General features: G+C 40.0%; 1 protein-coding gene across 2 annotated transcripts in view; it reads right to left on the bottom strand.

Moving 5' to 3' along the window:
- Positions 1-15,710, bottom strand: part of LIN28B (lin-28 homolog B) — an 86,618-nt gene that overhangs the window by 36,118 nt on the left and 34,790 nt on the right. For both annotated transcript variants that reach the window (XM_059469193.1, XM_059469192.1), the window contains exon 3: positions 1,641-1,825. In XM_059469193.1, the coding sequence (XP_059325176.1) occupies positions 1,641-1,825 (185 nt within the window). The remainder of the gene's footprint in view (positions 1-1,640; positions 1,826-15,710) is intronic.

Below are 15,710 nucleotides of genomic sequence, written 5' to 3'. Positions count from 1 at the left end.
CGTTTTATGTGCTTGAGATGAATTCCATTTGGAAAGTTCTGCTTCCCCCTGCATCTACTACACTGTATACTACAGATTGTTCAAATCCCTGCCTCTATCAATATGTATTCTTCCCTCACTGCCTACAACCAGCCCATTTCAATTTCAAGGTTTCTGAAGCAAGGATTGTCTTCCTTCATATACATGTGCAACAAATAGGTAAACAGGATCACACCAGCATGACTGTGGCCTTTATTTGCTGCCAAAGTATGAAACATCAAAAACAGTGGTAATGCTAATACCCTGAACAGATTAGCAATTAGAATTCATGGAAAAAACCAATTATTTAAATAAGAATAATACTGAAAGCCTATGGCAAAATAACAAAAAAACCCAAAAAACCACCCCCAAAAAACCAGCCATTGCATGCAATACCACTCTATAAGGCCAGATATGGAGAGCAATCAAAAAGAAAGCTTTGTCCAGCTTACACAGTCCTTGTTGTGGTTATGGACTCTGATCTGTTCCAGCAGCAATAAATTTTCTTTATGGCTTTTAGCTTTTACAAAGGAGGTGAAAGAGGGACAAATATCATGTTGTATCATGTTGTCTCCACTCCTTAACTAAAAAAAAAATTAAAGTGGGGTGGGTGGGACAAAAAAAAAGGGCTTTTAACAGAAGTAGTGAGGACAAGTGGAGTTCATCTGTAGCTAGTAAAGGTTCCTGATCCCAAATTTCTCAAACCTGGGCTACATTGCCTTTCAAGGTGACCCTATCTTTCCTAAGCTACGCTTTGCTTCAGAATGTGCAAAGGAAGAGAGCATCACCTCCCAGTCATGCCATACATTAAACACTGCAGGCAGAACCTGGGCTGTTCTTACTGGGATCCTCACAAAGTATGTATTCCCCTTGCCTTCAGTCATTACAGGTCAGGGCTGGGGAACAGCATGAGGAAAAAGGGTGAATTCACCTAAACAAATAAATAAATACATAAGCTTTTGAGCAGGAAGGCTGTCCTTGGTGAACCAGGTACAGGTGGCTTTGAAGTGGACAGGATTCAGAATTTCTTGAAGCCATCAGAAGTAGAAAATAAAGGGTAACAGTGCAGTGCAAGTCAAACTGCTGCACATGTGTAGAGACAAGTGCAGCAATCAAAATTACTTGAAATTTGTAAAGCATTATTGCAACAGCCCCTCGGACCACCAGGAATTAAAAGCTCTGAAACACCTTATTCTCTGTTCACTAAGTAAAAATGTAATTAACCAAATTATGTACATCTGAACCCTTACTGCAGCACCCACATTTTTTTCCATATAAAACTACTGATGCAGTTTAATGATAGTTTGATAGTCTCTTTAGCATGCACAATTCTCACCTAAACATGACATTATTTCACCTGTGTTCAGACTGACCTCTCTCCAGTCTAAGAGCAATATCTTCAGAATAATAATATATTCCTCTGCAGGCTCCCTCTAATTTAATAAAACCTTCTCAAGTAAAACTCTTCAGTGGGTGACAGCTTTAATAAAATTACTAAGCTACATGTAAAAGCCAAATGTACACAGAAGGCTTTCCTTTCACAAACAATAAATGCTGAAAACACAATTTCAAGAAAAACTTGCAAAAGGAAAAAAGGGGGAATAACAAAGTAAGGTAATTACCTATCTCCCTTTGGTTTTCTTTTTTGTACTGTCTTCCCTTTGGGTCGTCTTTCACTTCCTAAACAGGGGCTCCCACCAGGGCCTGTTACCCGTATTGATTCAAGGCCTTTGGAAGATTTCTTAAAAGTAAATTCCACAGGTTCTCCTTCTTTTAGGCTTCTAAATCCTTCCATGTAAAGCTTGCTCTGTAAATAGGAAAAACACCGTTGGTTACCATTGCCTGAAAAACAGTATTTACATTTATAATCAACAGGACAAATCACCCCGTGTACCATCCTACAACACACACAAGTTGAGTAACAGCTTCCTCTGCATGAGCTGTAGCAGATAGTACAAATTATAGTCCTGGATACACTGAAAACCCCATTCAACACTAAACAAGTAAAAATAACCTATTTTTAGTATCAGCAAAACTGAAATAACATTTTCCTTTTCTGTGATGAATGCTATAGATGAAGCAGAAAAAAATGTTGTATTCTTAAAACCCTTAAAAATTCTTAACTGGTCTCAGGAAGTGAAATGGTCTGGAAAGAGAGCAAGTGCTCACTTCAGAGCAAATTAATTTCTGATTAAAGTTTTAATTCTTTATATCTGAGACATGGGTCTGCTGCTCTGAAAATGAATCAAAGACACAGCAAGCATGAGAGGCACAAGGAAGGAACTCTGAACAAAGTCAGCTGACATGGGCAATTCAAATATCCCTAGTGAGCTGCTGAATTTCTGTTGACTACACCAAAAAATCCTATCTACCTAGCACAATTTATGTATGGGTTTATATTTTCATTCACAGAAAAGGAAATTTTTATCATCAGGGCAAGTGAAATAAATACTGATAAGTATTTTAATAATACACTGCAGTAGAAAACTCTTGGACAAGCTGAAGTCAACAGGAGCTTACCACTGATTCTGATACAATGAAAATTTTCATCATGATTCCGAACAATGAAAATTTTCATCATGATTCCAAACAAATTATGTACAATAGTAAGTAAGCATTCCAAAAATCTGATTAATCAAACTCTTAAATAAAATGATAATTGAGTTAAATGACAAGGAGGCTTTTAGGGGTGGTGGAGATAAAGTGGTTGCAGTACATTTTTATTTTAGAAATTACACAGTACATGAATGAAAGCAGTTGGACTCACAGAGAATATTACAAAATACCCCAATTTACACACATTTGGGGGCCTTTCAGGAGAGTTATAACACCTATTTTCTTCCTTTGCTCATGAATTCCTCAAAGGAAAGAGAAAAAAATGTATCCTGGCTGATTCTTAATCCATTCCCTAACATTCACTTGGCTGAACCACGGAGTCCAGAAGGAAATCTCCACTGCAGGTGCCACCCCAAGTCAGCCATGTCAAAAAAAGCCAAGTGACACAAAACCTGCATCTGTTACTTGCCCAGTGCAACTAGGAACATGTAGAAATCAGCTGGCAATCCTGACCTGGGCTCCCTGTGCCCCCTGATGGAGCTCTGCAGCACCTGACACTGTTCTAGCAGAGCACAGGAACTGACACAGGTCACTGTTTCCACACAGAGAGGGAGCTGGTTTCTCCAAAGGATGCACAGAGAACAGGACCAAGAGCAAGGGCAGTTCCCCCTGAGCTGCTACACAGCAAACTAGTCTCAGACATAAGGAGAAATTGCTCACTATAAAAAGAATTAAACAGAGAAGTCCAAAGTAATAGTTGCCTTTGCTGGAAATATTCAAGGCTTGTCTTACCAGGGCACTGAATAACCCAATCCAAGGCCCTGCTTTCAGCAAGATGCTCAACCAGATGTTCAAATCAAGAGGAGCCTTTCAACCCAGGCTTTCTTTTGGTTCTGATTTATTAACCCAGTGCTGGTGAGCCTGGAGAACAGGATTACAGTTCCTGGTTCTGCAGCAGAGCTACCTTGGGGCACCTGTGTCACTTAACTTCTCCCTGTTTTTCTGAAGAGGGGTGCCACTGAAAAGTCTATTTTTCACAGCACTAATAGATTAAATTATAAAATAATTTGGAATATTTATTTTAATGAAATCATGTAAAAGCACATATGCCTCAGCTTCCTCAAACCCCAAGTTCTCAGTGCATCAGCACAAGGCACTACTGCTGCTGGTCTGACTGAGTGGCTCAGGTGCTTATAATTTGTCCAGCAGCCAAAAGTAACCAAGAACACAGCTTCACTCATTAGGAAAAAGGATGGTTTTGTTTATCCAGTTGTGCAGCTCTAGTAGGCTTGGCTCTCAAACACAAATGTAACAGTGTGAAATATGAGACAAATCGCTGATTTTATAGGCTGGAGGTTGAACACTATTTAAATGTGGGGGAAATAACATGGAAAGGCTGTGGAACACATGAAAGAAGAAATATATCTGTTCCCTGAATCATTACCTTGGCTTTTTTGAAATGTTAAAATTTAAGGCATGAAAAAATAAATAGGCAAATGTTCTTACTAATGCAACTGGAGGACAATAATTGTACACAAACCAATGAGACAACCACCCAGGAGGGCAGCATTATTTCAAGCAAGCTCTCCACTTTGAAATGCCTGTGTAGCAATAAGGGGATCCTTGCCACAATGAAGAACATCCAAGTTCAGGATGTGCCAAAAGAAGACACCACCACTCCTCAACTGAAACAACAGACAACCCTGAACTGTCTGTGGTGTGAGTCCATCTCTAGGTCTGTCCACAACTCTTCAGCCTTCAGTGGCCACCAGGGACATCTTGGTGAAAGGAAAGAACTGAACAATGTGTATTCTGTCCTAAAATAAGCACACAGCTGAATGTTCCAAAACCAGACAATCAGTACAACACAGATGGGTGCTGATCACAAGGGAACCTCAGAGGCATAAGCCCTTATTTTCCTGTAATACTCAACACAGCATGGATGCTTCTCTACTTGCTTAATTACAACTTAATGAAGATACAGTTAAGTCTCAGTAAGAGTTATGCATTTTCTTCCTGATTTCCACCATTATTAAAAAATGCAAAAAGGTTAACATCTGATACATGTAACGTTGTCTTCTTTTTTACCTCAAAAAAATACTTGCTTCAAATGCAACTTAAAGCAGGGCATTATTAGTATTCTAGAATGTTTTTATTTTTCTCATTTCACTGTTAACAACAGACCTTGATTTCTAAACAAAGCACTCTATTTACAAGAGATTTTTAAACATTTAAAAGCTTAAGTAAAGCAACAATCATGCTTTCATGAATCACATGTTATGCAGGTGTACGTTTTTTGCATGTGTTTTTTTCGAGCACTTTTAACAACAAAAAATGTTGAAAAAGCCCCACTTCAAATGACTTGCACAGTTCTCTTCTTGAATAGATCTCAACAGCTTTTCAATGTCAGAGATGGATTTGGTGCTGTCTGACTTTCTGTGCAAATGTATAGCTCATGGTGAGGTTCTCTGAGGGTGCAGTAACAAACAATTCAAAGCCATTGTGAAAAAATGGCATTTGGAAACCAGCAAAACCAATCTAAAACCTGAATCCCTCTTAACTCGTTTAAAGAGTTGGACAAAAAATGTCTGTAAAGTTGATCATTTAATGTTGAGAGACCTAGCTCAGTATTTTCCTCACATTACTTAAACAAATAAAACTGACACAATTAAAAGCAGCCAGAGTTTCAAGTCAGTGAACCATTTCTAGAGCCCTGAATGGGATGTATGGGCACACCGCCAACAAAGAGAAAAACTTAAAAGCAACATGCTTTTCCTCCTCTCTCTCTTTCAGCTGTCAGAGACTTTACTGTTATTTTTACCAGCAGTCAATACAGTGGTTTCAGACTGGAGCTTTTTTTTTTTCTCTTTTTAAATTTGACAGGACCATTTATGGTGATTTGTTGGGGTTTTTTTTGTTTTTTTGTTTTTAATAGATATCCTAATGTAAAATCTCACACCTCTCTGTTACAAGCAATGGCTTGGTCCAAAATGCTGGCAATCTTGTCGTAGTATTGGTAACAACAAATATAAATAGAAAACCCCATGATCACAAGTTCATGGAAGCATTTCCTACTACAAAACAAAAACTAAAACCTAACAAGTATAAACTGTATTAGTAAAATGGTCCCCAAAGAAATGCACCAATTCCTGGGCAGTGTCAGGGAGTGCTTACAGCTTTCAGCAGGCTCTACAAAAGAAAGGAAGTTTGGAATTAAGGATCATTACAGGGGCCCTGATTGCCTCAGATATGTGTGCATTACTTTTAATAAGTGTGGGGAGTAAGTGCCTCATCACAACTTTGCCATTTCTAGTCAGGGCTGTGAACAACTGCTTTTGCAGACATTAAATCCTTTAGAGGGACGAGGGAGAAAAGTTATTTGGTGGCATTCTGCTTACCTCGTTTATTTTCTGTATCTCTCATTTCTGACCCTTTTAATCTAGTGATTGATTGATTGCTTAGTACAATGACCAGACGCCACCAGTATGCTGAGTTTCCCAAAGTAAGAAAACTGTTTTTCCTCCAAAATTATCTACAATTAAATCCAGACATGAAGGAAAGCATATTCTAAAGCCCAGCTACAATAAAAATTGTAAGAAAATCTCTCCAAAACAACCTCGTACAGTTCCATCAAGAGTCGTCTGCCTTTGAGTAAAGCAAGGGCACACAGTGAGAGGACCCAGAAATAAAACAATTTAAACTGGATGCATACTACTGCCCTTCCTTGCATTGGACCAAAACCCATGCAGAATAGTATCAGGTCCATGACACAACTCCTGCTATGAGGACTTTTGCTGTTGACCAAAAGTTCTTTCTAGGAGGTTTGGGAAGACCGTTTTTGTATTTTGTATTTTTGCAGGCAGAATGCTAAAGCCAACAAAAAATTCACTACCCTGAATAACAGCCCCTCCAAGGGCAATGTGCAGCTCTGCTGCACTAACACAGGATTTGAAGACTGGGAACTTGCAAAACACCTCAACACTGCTCCTGCTGACCCTCAAGGGCTTGTTCCTGCTCCTAGGGGCTTATCTTGCACCAAATCTGGCACTTCTTTTGGTCCTCCCCATAAGCCAATTTAACTCGCTAATCTGACAGGAAACAAACTCAGTTTAAAAAGAAGGGGGGAGGATAAGAGGAAGAGGAAACAGAGATAGATTTTTGTTTTTCCAGTGAGCTAAATCTATTCACAGAGAAGTTCAATGAGCTCTGGGGCACACACAGTGGAAACAGCAACTTTTTGAGATGAGAATGTACTCCTTAATATTTTATGTAAAAAAGCAAACTCTACAGCATCACAGGGGGTTTTTTTAAAGCTTAACATAACACAAAGTAACTTTCAAAAAGCTACAAACCACTATTTCTCAAAGATTTGCACTTTGGCTCTAAGACAAGGAAGAGCCATGCACACTACATGTATAAAACATTTATGAGAAAGGGTGAGCTACTGCAAGTAACTTTACAGTAGGGAAAGAGCTGGTATGTAGGCAGTAACCACATGCAGCTGGTACACTGCAATTTCACACCTTTATTTACTTGGAATTTGTTTCTGTCTTGAATTTCCACCATGACCGTAGTCATGTTCATAACCTTGTTTCCATTCATCATCCTGTCGCTGTCCCCACACTGTTATTTTTCTTACTGAGAAGTGTGCAAAGGTATTTATTTAACTTTTGAACAAAAGGCTCTGTCTAATTCAAATCCACCCTCCCTATACAACAGAAGGATTTCTTCTTTCCCAATTTATATATCTAAGAAACTTCTACTACTGCTTTAACTTTTAAGAAGATTAAATGAATTCTAACTCCACTCAATACTTACAGTTCTTGTTTCGTCACTTCCAATAAGTGATTTCTTTTGATAATCTGTTCCTTTTCTGCATTACCTTTTCTCAACCCAATATCTCTCCCAAGAAAAGGGTCTGTGCTAGAATGATTAGGTAATTTGCCACAATTCTCCTTTTCCTTTACTTGTGATTCCAGTTGAACCTTTTCTTTATTTAAGCCTCCAGTACTTCAGCTCACCTATGTTTACTAAACCGTTCTCTTAAATTTAATGCATATATCTTCAAAAAATTACAACTTTCTGTCATCTCATTTATCTCATTTAATTTACACCAAATATACACAGTTAATATTGTACCTTCATTTTTTAAACAAGCATGTGTTCTGTAGGGTCAGCAATTCCTTTCAAGCGCAAAATAACACAACTTCTACTCTGAATTACTCTTTTGGTAAGAAAGCTATTGATGGTTGTATACAGAAAAAAACATTATTACATCATAGTATTAGACATGTTGTCTGTATATAAATCTAAGCTAGAGACCCACAACAAGTCTCTCATAATTCCTTCACAAAGTGATTTAGGCCAAATAGATTCTACTGTGTCCATGCTACTCTTTGTTTCCAAGGTGCCAACTTCACTGATGACACCATATCAATTTTCTGCATAATTTTAAGTATTTGTGTTCAGGCCATGAATTCAATTTGGCCTGTTCTCTTTGTATCTGGTTACTTATCCAGCAGTGTCTGCCCTGACTTTGTATACTAATAAAAAGAGCCTGGATATCAAACGTATTTTTGCTTTTCCTCCTCAACCTAACCCTCTTTTCCTGCTATAGTAAGTGTATCTTTTGTTAGTGTAGCACATACACAACTAGTGTTCTGCTAGTAATTTTCACCCTTTTCTCCTTTTCATGGACCATGTATGTTACTGCATATGCAATTCTCATTTACCCAATTTTCATTGTTCTGTGCTTTAATACCAGGCATGGAAATCAAACCAGTCTCTTCTCTCATTTATAGTTTAAGTAGTTTCCCATCAGTCACAGTAGGCACAAGAGAGAATTGACTCACTACAGTCAGTTTCAAAAGGGAAGTTCCTCTTTTCCCACCAAAGCCTCAGGTTGGCTCAGGAAGAAAACCGTTTAGCTCTCCTTGGCAGTGCCAGGTTTCTGCTTTGTTTCTGCTCCCTGAATCAGTTCTATGCCGTCAAAAACCCACCAGCACCCCTCAAAAGAAGCCTTGTGACTGTGCAGCCATGGCAGGTAAGGCTGTCCTGTGCAGCACCTTGCCAACACGTACATTGCTTCAGTGATCTCCTGAAACCACACTATTCATCTCAGATAGTTTAATCTCACACTGTTAATCCCAGACACTCAGAAGTTCCCCCACTGAGAAGCATCTTCTCCTCTTGATGGTCTCCCAATGGTCAAACACCTCCAAGCTCCCTCCCCACAAGCGTTCCTTGCTCCCAGCTGGCTGTGCTGCTTTTGGGAGCCCCACAGACACCCCAGGGTGGGGGCCCTTTCCTTCCTTCACTCACCACTGAGCCATTCCACCCTCAGGCAAGTGCAGCCACCCCATGCAACTGAAACCACCTTTTTTTCTGTCCCAAATACTCATCTGCTGTAATGCAGTTTTGCAGAAACCCAAAGGTTCTTTTCTACAAAGATTAGGAACAAACAAACATGACCTCTTATGCAATCAATAAACAGGGCAGATTATCCTCTTTCTATTTTCATTAGAATGAGGCTCTTTCTTCCCCACCCCCCAATTTTTATTCTTCCAGGATATGAGGCCCTGATGTCCAGCTGACCAGACTCTCCAAGGCATCCTGATATTCAATTCATTTTAGTGATGCTTCCAAGTGGAAAACTTCCCCAAGAGGGAAGAACACCATCATCAGACTCTTTGGTGTACCTCTTCCCCTGACAATGTGCAATAAGCTGAAAAATTAATGAGCTGCATACTTTTGTAGTGTCCACCTAGGCACAGTATTTTTCAAACCTCCTCTCTGTTAAAAAACACAAACTTCCAAGGCAGAGGTCAAAACAAGCCACCCCTGCAGCTCGTCTATTACATGAAGAAAGGAGCTATCATACGGAAACCTAGACCTTATCTCTTTCTCTTCTGGGAGAAAGAAAAAAAAAAAAAAGGAAAGAAGAAAAAGCAGAGTGAGCCACCAGAAAATCCAAAAATACCACCAAGTCCACTCCTCTAATTTCTTCCAGAATGGATACAAATACAGCGAAACCTGCAAGATGGATTTGGACAAGATGTCTCCTGTCAGGTATCTCTCCTGTAAGTTTAATAGTGAGGACAGAACACAGCATGGCTATGCTTGACTCATTTTAAAAACCACACTGAATATACTGAAACACAGTTCTCTTCTAGCAGATCTAAAAGCTAGCATCATTCCACAGAGGTGGAAATCAAAAGCACAGGAAGGCGCAATGTACAAGTCACAGTCTGCTGCATCTTTCAAGTACTGAAAATGTACTCTGGTAGAAAGCAGAGAGTGAATGGCAGAGTTATGTCACTTAAACCACAGCTTCCTGCAGATGTACTACACCTTTCTGGTGTCATGAACCATGTTTCCAGAAACAGCTGCAGCACCTCTATTTTCCATGCCTGCCCTATGATGTCTGTGACCTTAATTTCTGTGCTCCTCCATACACCCCCATGCACAAGAATGACAACCCCTGTGTCAAGAGATGTTTAAGCTATATAAAGGTTTCTTATCCACCTCCCTCACCACCTCCCACCATCCCAAGACACTGCATATAATTAAAAATAAATTAGGCTCACATTGTGATCTGCTAATTCAGATGTAGCAGGATGTCTCTCTGCACATGCACCTTTCCCTTGCTCTGCATAAAAGTGGCCTGAGAGTGATGTTTTCTTACTATAGACCCTTAACATCCATCTCTGAGGAAGCTGTTCTTAACTTTTAAATTGTATACCAGCTGCAGAATGGTACCAGGAAAATTCTGAGAAAGCAGTTCATCCACCTTTTTGTAACCCCTCACATGAGAAAATTAAGTGGTTCACACTTCACTAGTAAACAGAAGAATGGCTAACACTGTGGGCAGCTACAGAAGCCACAGGCTGGCACTAAAATCCCCTTGCATTTCAAACAAATGAATCAGCAAATCAGCATCCATATGGAGTCCTGAACCTCCTGTTCTCATGGCAAAACCTCCATCTCCCCCTATTCTGCTGGCAAAACATATCCCAGTTATCCTGAACTGCCTCCTTCTTCCTGAAGCATTGTATAACAGGTAGCCACCAACAATTCTGCAGCCCAAAAGGGAAACAGAAGATTACGGTGAGCATGGCAGGGTTATGTTTGTAGACATTGGCAAATAACCTGTAATAATAAGGACAAAAAAGAATCCTACTTGTGAGCAGTAAATTGAGGTAGGGCTCTGGGGTGCTAAGGAGGGAGGTAAGAGAGTGGATGGTTGTTGTATCCTGAAGGAATGCAGCAACTGGAGTTTCTCAACAGGCCAGGGACAGGGTGGTGGAAGGGCTGGGTAATGCCAGAAAAACAGGGCTGGTACCTCACAGGGAATGGGCTAGGGCAGGGGCCTGGCTGAGGCCTGAAGCCAAAACCAAGCTGTGAAAAAGAAGTGGCGGACAGTTACAGCAAGTGAAATCAAGTGAAAAAGAAGTGGTGGACAGTTACAGCATCTCCAGGTTCTCACAGCCACAGATAAGCCAACTGAGCCCTCTTCCCAATCAAGTACTGAGCAGAATGAAGGTTTACAGGCCAGTCCTGACTTGGGTCATGCTGGCACTCCACCCCTGCCCCTACCTCCTTCTTTCTCTTCCTCCCCAGCTACCTCTGGGCTGGAGTCTGGAAACTGTCCTCACATCACTTCCACCCTCTCCAGGCGCTGAGAGCAGGAGCCCAGCACAGCATCCTGACTGCCACTTCACCTCAGAAACCCGAGATCATGCTGCAGAGAATGTTTTCTGAAAACTGCCATCAGCTGCTTTAGTGCAAAGCTCCTCCATGCCTCAATGACCTCTTCTAATTCTTCAGAGAAAAACACTGTCTGCTTGAGAGCTCCTCTGAGCCAGGAGTGAGGGAGTAAATGAACATGCTTGGTATTTCACCCAACTGAGAGCAACCATGCCCTAAGCAATTCCAAGATAAAAATCCATGTTCTTGTAAACAGACACCTCTCTTGAACTATTCACCAGCTTTTGGGCAAACACAGTTTTCACTTTTATGGTACAGGTGTCCTTGCTTCCCACCAAGGACTCACATTGCACTATGCAAGGTCCTACACAAATGACAAAAGAAGCCATCCACAGGCAATGCATCAATGCTGCTAAACCATTTGGAGGTCAGAACCTGTATTTGCCATCTATTTTTTAATTCCATTTACTTAAAATGTCAATATACAAGCAAAACACAAAAATAAAATACTGATAGAATATTTGTTTACTAAAATCAAAGTCACCATGCACACAAGAATAAAACAAGATTATCTGACAAAACTGGTGGGGTTCAAACATTGCCTATAAAACAAGCAATAAATAGGCTGAAATTTTCATTGGGGATGATTACTTCTTTTCACAACATTATCTGTACTGTAAATGAAAGCCCTTTTCCCTTTACAATAAAAGAAAAATTAACAGCGACATTTATACTTTATTAACAATTCCTAAATTACAATTCAAGGTCCCTAGTACTTCTATGACCCTTTAATTATGGCTTCCTTAGCTATTCTTGTACAGCAGTTATACACATTTACTCAACTTTTAATTTTTTTTTGTTTGAACGAGATAATCGAGCATGACATCAGTTCTACCAATTTATAGGCAGCTATATTTTAATTTGATACAATTTTATCAGAAGTACAAGTATCTATTATGTGTTCAGATATTTGAACAAAAGAACCCATTTGGTTTGGATGAAGAATGAGCACAAGGTTATTTTACACTTCAAACATTAATCACTTTTTCTTTTGGAGGAAAGGGAGTGGCAGATGATCTAAATACATGATAATCAAGATAGCAGATAGCAGTGAAACTAGTAATAAAAGTCTCATTGGATGTAACAGGAAATGAGTGGCTGACTTCAAATTAAACTATTGAGGAGATAGCATTGAGGATTCAAAAAGTAACTTGAACTTAGCAGTACTTTTAACTTAGTATTTGGGTGAATACCTAATTTCTAACTTTACTGTGAACCAGTTCCCTAAAAAGCTGCATTTTTAAAACTGACAGAAATTGTTGGTTTGGAGCCATTTCTGTTATCAAATCTATATTCTGTTACAAAAGACACAACTTGTGTTTCAATTAAACACCTCTGAATATACAGTGATAAAAATGATAAAACAGCATTTGAGGCAAAACCCTTCTCAAGTAAATGGAAGGCAGATTTAAGTGATTTTTATGGAAGACAGCTAAGGATTTTAACTATAAACTGTTTGATGTTAGCATACGTATTGGACAGGTACTAAGAAATGCCTGAAAAACTCTACTTTTAAAATACTGTTTTATTACTATGGTTATGATTATGTTTATTTAGGTAGGAAGTAATTGTAAAAGTGCAATATCATGCATGCAACTGCATCAATCAAATGACAATAATGTTGGCTTCAGCTCAGATTGCAGAGAATACAACACTTAAATATTATTTGAGACTCCATTATTGAATCTGTCATTTTTATGTCCCAATTTTAGCATGCTCTGGCAAAGAATGTAAATGTTTTCTGAGGCCTCCTGAAAGAGGGTCAGACCAGCTGCAGCAGGAGGACACAAAGGGGTTCCTTAAGGACAAGTCCTTCCTCTGGCAGTGTGCTGACACAGCTCCCACCCACACTGGTGGAGGAGAGCAGAGCCAGGAGTGTCACCCTGCTGATTCTGAACGTGTTTGCCTTGTGGGCTGATTGCACCTCACACATGCCAGACACATCTCACATGAAACCCAGGCAATGGTGAGTTCTGGTGCAGCTGCAAGGCAAACAATCCACAGGAGAAATCCTTCCAAACACACATTTGTGGTTTATGTGCCTCCCCTAGACACATCCTTCCAGTATCTGCCCTTCTCTCAATCCTAGAGGCCTGATGTTTCACGGGGCACTGGTGGCATGTGTGCCACACTCAGGTTTCCCTGCCTGTCAGGGGCACAGATCCTCCCTGACAAAGGCAGCACAAACAATGATTGAGTACATTCTCTTCCAGATACCCCTTCCAGCCCAAGGGATCACAAGATCAGGCTTTGCAGTATTTTCTTAATTTCCAAGAAATTTATTTCTATTGCACCCATCTGTAGTAAGATTCAATCAGTCATAATTACACTCTTATACTCTTCCTCCCAGTTCTGGCTGAAGACTTTTCTTCGCCGTAACATTACACTTCATATTGGAGAAAAAACCCCATTAACTATATAAAATTGCATTTTTTTTCACTACAACATATTTATGTTTCCATTCAGTCTTTTTGCTGCATTGGTGTAATGGTCTGTTCTTACAGACAGCCATTACACCAGTGAAAGCTTCCACCCCTCCCCTTTCCTACCCACACCAACAGCTCAGGACCCCCAAAAACCTGAAATCCATAATAAACAAAATGCAGCCTGAAATCTCTACCATCTGTATTACTCCTTTACAGGTCCAATAAAAGTGGCCTGTTCCCCATGCTGTTTGCTTTTAATACCAGAAGTAAACAAATCCCAGGCTTCATTTTTATTGGACTGTTTGAAAGGAAAAGCTCCAAAGACTAAAATCAGAGCTATAATCATATAGTAACTATAATACAAGAAACCCAGCTGAGTTGTGGGAAACAAAAAAATTCTGAGCATTATTTTTTTTCTAGACTCCTTTCAGTGGCATACAAGATTTATTTTCTGGCTGCTATGTAAGATGCAACCATTTGTAGCTGAAAGCACAACACATTATGGAATGGAAGGGGACAGGTAATAGGTGATCATAAAAATCAAGTGAGTACAAATTAAAGTGAGAGAAGTAAAAAAGGATAGACTTGTTAGGTGTGTGACTTCAGCTTCAGCATCATCTATGTGCTCCTCCTTGACTGCACAAACTCAGCACTCCCTTATCACATTCACATACATGTGTGTGAGCATGTGAAAACACACATGTCATTTAAAGGCAACACCATAACCTAGTTCATCAAATCAAGCAGCAGCCAAATTAAACACCAGGCCACACAAAGTATCCATTGCAAAGTATAATAAAGGCTAGCTAGGAAGTTCTTGCTGGCAGAAAACTTGTCAGTAACTTGAGCTCTGCAGATGTCTCTTGTCCACACTACACATAGGCAGAACAGCTATGTTGCAGTATTTAACTACAAAGGCTTTTTAAAATCCAGGCAGCTTAACTCCGGTCAGTACCTACACCAGATGCATGTGCCCAGCAGTTCTTGCAGAAATCCATTCCTCTCCATTGGGAGAGGAAGAGAGCAGGATCAGGAAGAAAGCCACAGGAGAAGAAGACTTCTGACCAAGTGCTCAAGCACTCATTAAATAAACTCTAATGATTATCAGTAGATTCACCTGAGCATGGGCCAACCCCCATTTGCGCAGTCTTTGACTCAGATACAGCTATAAACAGCTGTGAAGGTGCAGGGAAGTAAATCAGGAACAGCCACCTCTGTGTGGGAATGACTCAGCCTTTGTTAAAAGATGGGAGGTGAAACTGTAATGTGAAATAGCTGTGCTTTGTTTCCACCAGGTGTGGACAGCTGGTAAAATACAGTTTTTAATCCAACTCAGATTTTGCACACTCAGCCAAAAGCCATCTCCACCTTCAGGTGGGGACTCAAAGCTGCTGCAGGTAAGAAGGGGATGATCAGGATCTAACAGGTGTGGGTTCATCCAGGCTCCATGCAGGCAACAGGAGGGAGGAAATAAAGATTGTGACAGCAATTCCCCCTCCTGATGTCAAGAGGAGGCCTGAGAGCCATGGGGAGAGTACAGGGATGAGTTAGTGAGCAGACCTGCCTGCCTTGGCCAGATGGGAACAGGAACAACAGAGGGTCTCATTTGCTCTCATAGAACACATAAAGGACAAAAGGCATAAACAGATGAGCAAATAAGAATTTTTCACTAACCAAAGCCAACAAAGGTGTCAATGTGATGCTACAATCTCCTCTGGAAAAATGTTTCAGCAATTTTGGATAACACAAGAAGTAGTTTTAATTAGGCACAGTCTAAGAAAATAATCTGTGGTAGAGCTCTTGCAAAAAATAATAATCGATTAGTAAATGCTAACATACTGCAATTCTATTTACTGTGTTGACAAATTTAACCTGATAAATCTGCTTTTTAGGTGTTTTGAAGGCTAAAAAAATACATTACTGATGTCTGTATCCACAAAAAAG

The sequence above is a fragment of the Ammospiza nelsoni genome, chromosome 3, assembly GCF_027579445.1.
Source record: "Ammospiza nelsoni isolate bAmmNel1 chromosome 3, bAmmNel1.pri, whole genome shotgun sequence".
Lineage (NCBI taxonomy): Eukaryota > Metazoa > Chordata > Aves > Passeriformes > Passerellidae > Ammospiza > Ammospiza nelsoni.
The sequence above is the reverse complement of the archived record's forward strand: the minus strand, read 5'-3'. Positions and strand labels throughout refer to the sequence as shown.